This window comes from Vicia villosa, unplaced genomic scaffold (assembly GCF_029867415.1).
Source record: "Vicia villosa cultivar HV-30 ecotype Madison, WI unplaced genomic scaffold, Vvil1.0 ctg.000148F_1_1, whole genome shotgun sequence".
Lineage (NCBI taxonomy): Eukaryota > Viridiplantae > Streptophyta > Magnoliopsida > Fabales > Fabaceae > Vicia > Vicia villosa.
Genome location: NW_026705039.1, coordinates 990,526 through 997,337, shown reverse-complemented (window position 1 = coordinate 997,337; position 6,812 = coordinate 990,526). Strand labels below are relative to the sequence as shown.

The 6,812-nt window shown below is 30.8% G+C and overlaps 1 protein-coding gene across 1 annotated transcript; it reads right to left on the bottom strand.

Moving 5' to 3' along the window:
• Window positions 1-3,325: 3,325 nt before the first annotated feature.
• Window positions 3,326-6,516, bottom strand: LOC131624693 (uncharacterized). Its single transcript, XM_058895616.1, has 6 exons — window positions 6,220-6,516; window positions 5,742-5,974; window positions 5,384-5,642; window positions 4,585-4,764; window positions 4,349-4,504; window positions 3,326-4,072 (listed from the first exon to the last, which is right to left on the bottom strand). Exons 1-6 carry the CDS (start codon window positions 6,481-6,483, stop codon window positions 3,899-3,901), a joined length of 1,266 nt encoding a protein of 421 aa, XP_058751599.1. The 5' UTR covers window positions 6,484-6,516; the 3' UTR covers window positions 3,326-3,898.
• Window positions 6,517-6,812: the final 296 nt, after the last annotated feature.

The following is a 6,812-nucleotide window of genomic DNA, read 5'->3' as shown; positions in this document are numbered from 1 at the left end:
ATCCGCAAGAAAGACTTGAGTTTGAGGATGTGAGGAGAGAATCGAAGGGCCGCATACTTGAAGACTTGGAAAGTGAATGGGTTTTCAAGGAGGAAGCTTTTATGCATTCTTTGCCAAAAGACTTTGTTGGTTTTGGAAGTCCAATGCATCGTCTACCTGTAGAACCTTCTAGATTTTGCTGGTTTTGGAAGTCCAATACATCATCAATGGATGGTTTAAAAATACAATATGGGATGTTGGAAGAGAATGCAGAATCGAACGTCATTTCACAACAATACTTTAAAGATCCTCCTGGTCTCCAACACGAGGGGGTTAACATTGGTGGTTCTCTTAGCCTGGATAGAGCTAATACTTAGGAGTTGTTGGATATTAAATTCAGTAGGATTCGAAAATGTATTTCTGAAGACATTCCAAAAATGTATTTCCGAAATAGCTAAAAAACGAACGAATTGTAAGTGTATGAGGTGCGTTCGAGGGATGCATTTTCAAAAATTGAAAGGTAATTTTGAAATTCCATAGAATTCTTTTCCACCTCATAGGGTGGGATAAGAAATTCTCTAACTTGCAAAGAGTCGTTGGACATCAAAGACAAGATGTCGAGATTTTGTCCTCACACCCCTAAAAAGTACTTGGGATCCCCCTTAATTTTTATATTGTTTAAAATATCCATCTTATTATTTATCCATCTCAAAATTACAGTTGGTCAAAATAATTCACTCTCATAAAAAGCAGTAATTTATGAAATATTCAATAGTAGTAGTAATAGAAGAAAATATGGTATCAATTTTATTGAAATTGTTTAAAACTTTTCAATTTTACCGCATTTTTAAATATACGATATGCGTTTTTATCGAATTTAAAAAAAAATGGTGCATTTATATCGTATTATTTGAAAAGTCCCTATGTGGAAAACGTGAGATAAGACATTTCTCAGTTAGAGAGAAAGTCAATGTCATTAACTGACTCATAACTCCCTTTAAAATAGGGACTTAACTTACCACGATTGATTAAGTGGATGGCGACTTCTACTATATATCTATTACAAATCAATTGTATGAACTTCCTAATTTCCCTTTCGCAACAAATTATCTACGATAAGAAAATGACATTTAAGTAATTATGTAATGTTTACTTTTTGCGCTCTCATCTCCTATTACAGTATGGCATCTGACATTCAATTTTCAGCATTCACCAATTAAATTACAATTAAATATTACATACACATATTCTCTCTATTAATTAAAATTTTAAATCTCCCTCACATTTCTTTTTCCCACACTTTCTCTTTTATTTTAATTTTTTTCTCTTTATTTATTTATTATCACTAAAATACTAATAACCTATTTTTTAAAATTTTAATAAAATTAAAAATTTATTTATCTCACTGGTTACTAACAACACAATATCAATTTTAATTTAAGGGTTAAATATGCACGTAGTGGTCCCTGCTGTTAAACTGACGTGTATTTTTGAATGATTATTTTACAAACATATTTAGAACGTAAAAAATTCCTCGAAAAAAAAAAACTCAAAATTTTATTTCTAAGTCGAGATTTTTATTACTTTTATCAATATTTTTTGAAATTTAAAAAACTCATATTTAATTCTTCTAAATTTAAAAAATTCTAAAATTTGGTTAATTAAACAGTTTTCAAAGTTTTAGTTAACAGCAGAGACTAAAACTTGTTAACTAAAACTGCATGAATAATAATTTTGTAGGGACTAAAATATATCATTTTTAATAAGGACTAAAAATGAAAATTGAGATATTTATAGGGATCAAAAACATATTCAACCCTAATTTATTGATCCATTGTTTTAATTTTAGAGAAAAAAATCCTTTTTTAAAGTTTTTTTTCTTTCTCCATCTAACAGTTCCTTTTTTGTATGATTATTTAATACAAATAAATTTATATGATTATTTTTATTTGAGAATTAAGTAAATCATTTCAAATTTTGCCTTTGTATATGAATACATTTTATATCGCATCAACTAATTTTTTATCTCACGGGTCATTATTAGCATAATGTCTATTTTATTTTAATCAATAATTTGTCTTGATTTGAAAGACAAAATCCTTATTTCATATATTTAAAATTTCCTTTTTTGGTCTTTCTTCATCTCACAAGTCAATTTCTTACATGATTATTTAATACAATTGAATTTATATAATTATTTTTCATTTTATAATTAAATAACTCTTTTCAAATTTACATATGTATTTAAATAAATTTTATATTGTATCGAATAAACTTTCTATTTTACGGGTCATTATTAACACAATACATATTACTTTAGTAAATAATTACCTTAATTTAAAAGATAAAATTCTTATTTTCAAATATCAAATATTACTTATTTTTTTCATCTCACGAGTTCCTTTTTTCTCTTTGTATTTTAATACAATTAAGTTTATATAATCATTATCTATTTTAAAATTAATAGTTAATTTCAAATTTGGATACGTATCTAAATACATTTTATATCGTATCAAATAAATTTACTCGTATTGCCGCACGAGTATTTGACTAGCTTTCGAAGGAAACCATAGGTCTTAGAGACCTTTATAAATAAATCTCCTCTCAAGGAGAAGAGACAGCCTCTAAGTGACACACATTCTCTACACTTTAAAGAGCACAACGCTCACTACAACCTTAATATTCGATTGCGGGTAGTCATACGCTTACTACCAAGCATCATCGGTTATCAGCAGAGTCTCTTCCCTCACGTGAACAAGTCTCCTAAAACACTTTAAAATACTACCGTACATGACTTTTCACCATCGTAGGCAAACTCTAACCTCCATATCATGATATAAACCTACTAAAACCTTTGAGTCTTTTTGTCCTCTAAAGAGAACATGCACACATGTACTTTTTAACCATGCAATTGAATTTTAATTTTATATTAGAAAAGATGTATTTTTTAAAATAATATAATCAAATAAAGTTAAATAAAAAGATTTACTTATAATTTATTACAAGAAAAATGTGTATTTTTTCTCTTATAAATTGGAGGAAGTAAGTATATGAAATCGATGCACTTCTAATATTGGGTGCGAAAGGGACTGTTTTTTCTGTTTGGTATCAAACAGAAAGACATAATATGACTCACATTTTGTACCAGAAAAACAAAAAAAATTGCATTGATACTTTTCAGTTATCTCAGTGTCAGCGCCTTATATTCTGGAGTATTTTAGTTACACTTGTAAATTGTAATTGCTTTATCCCTTTACTTATCTGTTTCTTTTGGTGGTTGGTAATGGTTGAGACTTGCAAAAGCAAAAGCAAAATAATCACGTTTACCACTACAACCATGAAGCAGCTGGCGTTGATGGTGCTAATCACAGGAATCATATCATACACATAATTTCATCACTTTTCAAATCTAAAAGTACCATTTCATCTTTCAAAACATCATAAAAAATTGGATAATTGAATTACATGTGTCTATTGAACACTGAACACGCCATCAATCTGAAGTGTCAATTGAATTACATGTGTCTGTATTAGTGACAAACACTGATATATCAGACATTGAACACGCCATCAATCTGAAGTGTCAGTGCTATAAAAATACATAATTAGCCTTCTTAGAGAAAAGAGAAAGAAAGAAAACAAACAAACCATTGCTCATCTTTACTAATTAATAACTTAGCTGACATATACAAAGGTCATTCAAGAATGCAAAAAATACCAAAACCTAAAGACTTAGTACAAACTACAAACCAACCAAAGTCATTCATGTCATTTGAATGTTGATTGGTAGTGGAAGGAAAGAGCATTAGCACAAGAAGAAAAGTTCCTGCAGTCACCGAGAGTTTAAACTCTTTCTGTAGGACAAAACCGGCGTTGTCGATATTTACACCTTTCGTGAAGAATTAGACGAGGTTATATGTTATGACGAATAGTCTGCTTGTAGAAAACTCTCATAAGAAGTTCCTTTGAGCTTGTTGGCAACTTCATCCCAGTTTTTAATGTGTTCGGATAATGACCCTTTATGTATCTTTACTTGACGACTCGTTAATTCCATTACCGGCAATCCAAGAAACTCTTGCACCTCTTTTAGCTTCTGCAATATAAACCAAAACGGTGAAATCGTTATTTTGTGAACTTTCAATGTTTCGGCAAATGTTATAGTACAAACCGTTTGGACTTGTTCATTTGAATCAAGTTTATCGACTGATATAAACACTTGTTAGATTGTTTGTGAAAACTTCAAAAACAGCTTATGGAATGTTCATAAGTTGTTTTAAGCTTATTTCCACAAACTCTAACGAGGCTCTTACAGTTCAAAAACAGATTATACATAAACAATTATATGATAAGCACTTAACGAGGCTCTTACAGTTCGATTTCTGATAAGATCCTCATAGTACAAAATCATATGCCGTTTGGTGTTGAAGTATTCTAATGCCTTTGCAGCTTTTCTCTCCATATCATTCAGATCAGCTAGCAACGACGTCGAATTTATGGTAGGCTTGTACTTTGAAAGCGTATCGGCCTGAAAGAAGTCGAGGATCAGTTTCACTTTCGGTATAAAAAAGAAAAGAAACGGAAGGAGAACAAGATAGGAAAAGAGACCTCTTCTTTAGAATGAACATGAGACTTATGAGTGCCGTTCAATAGCTTAGCATAACGGTCATAGGAATTGGCAAGCGTCGATACCACTCGGCGTAACAAGTTTCTCCGGAAAAGAAAAATGACAGAAACGCCTCTGCAGTTGAAGTAATCGGCTATTTCCTTAGGGTGCTCCAATAATCCCTGCATAAAACTAGAAATGTCAAATATTTTATTACTAAATCAACAAATGATAAGTATCTATGCATTTGGGTAACCATAACTTCTGGTACACAGACACCTCAGATTAAAGGCGTGTCTAGAGTCGGACACCAACAAAAGATATGGTTACATTCAAATATTTCCTTTTTTTCAAATTAGTATGGTGTTGACGTGTTAGTAACTATGTCGTGTTTGGTGTTTGTATCAATATTTCGTATATTCCACATGAGGTTCATAATACAATGAAAGCATTGCATTACCAAATATTGAATTGAACAATACTTTTAGACCCTTTTAGTGTAACCAATGTTCTTGGATAGAATCAACTTAACTATACTTCTAGTCCTTTTTAGCATCACTAATGTTCGATTTTTTTCCTACCGTCATTACTAGCTACCTACATTGTAATTCCATTTTGAAGTCGTCCGGTTGTTGTATTGTCATTCCATTCGATTCCAAATCAATACAATTCCATACCTATTAAGTTCATGTTGGTGTAACATTCATTCTGAATTAAAATTATCTCAAATGACTTCCACATCAAGAAAGAAACTCACCAACGAAAGAATGAAATTTGCAAAAGATAAAGTGAAATTTTTACCTGATTAAGCATCCACTTCAAGCCAATTGCAGCAGAACACTCATTCTTGGAAGCACTATTAAGCCAATCCAGATTGTAAATTTTATCTAAAGTCTTAACTATTGTAGATACATTTACCCGTCTTTCAGGTACCGAAAATATCTCCCCGTTCGAACTTACATTCATATGACTATTCAAAAGGGTCTCAAACCAACCGCTTCCCGATCTTTGATTCGTCAATATAGCAAACAATCGAATCGGATTTTGAGCACACTCACTCCTAGCAGCAACAACAACAACAACAACAACAAAATTTAACAAACTCCAAATCGTAACCTAAAGAAAAAAGCATGAATCATAGAAACAAAGTTCTCATTACCTGTTAAAAGACACAGGATTAGGATAATGTAGATAAGAAAAGTCTAATAGGTTGAACACATTCCTATTAGGCTTCTCATTTTGTTGCAACTCAAGAAGTATAGTTCTAGCATGAATGCTAGTTTGTTTCAAACAAACATAGAATACAAAAACACCACACACCATTGAAAACATCAACAAAGACATCCTTAACAACAATGGTGATTTCTTCTGAGCCTTTATAACAAGAATGTCCTGCATAAAAAACACAGATACATAGATCATAAATTTGAACCTGAAAATTTTGATTAAAGATAGAAACTTTATGCAAAATTAAACATGCCCATTAAATTAAATAATGACCCAGATCAGAAATTAATTATTTTTATTGAAATTGGAAGAAAAACATAAATAGAAAACAAGAAGCACATTGTTTGTTGCAGAACAAAGGACCACACACAAGAACACAAAGACAAACAAAAGGAGTACTATGTTGTTACCTTGTTGAAGTAAAACATGTCTTGTACTACCATTGTTGTTTTTTGAATTAGACAAGAAAAGGACAAAGGGAGTGGAAACAAGAGAAGTGAATGTTTGAGAGAGGAAGAAAGTGAACAAGAGGCAAAGATTAAGGTTTGGAGTTTGGATCTTGTTTGTGTTTGGAGGAAGGTGTTTTTTTTTTTTGAAGACCTTGAAAAAAAACAGTGTTTTTGAGTTCTTTGTTCATGCCACTTGAACAGAAAAGTTGTACTGGAAAGAAACATATTGTTGAATATTTTATTCTAATTTACTGTATCAATGCTAGAAAAATATTTTAAATGAATTCTAGATGAATGAGGTGGTCCCTCTAGTAATTTTGATTTTTTTAAAATAAATTTTTTATTATAATGAATTTTAAAATATTATTTTTATTCTAATATTAAAAATAAACTCAAGAAACCAATTACTATGAGACTTTTCTTTTTGAAAAACTCAAGGTGTGAAATTTGTAATAATGGCCATGGGAGGTGGAAGCAGGATGATGATGTCGTAACGTAACTTAAACGGTATTCAATCCCACTCACTGACGCCAGGAGATTATAAAATTCATCAA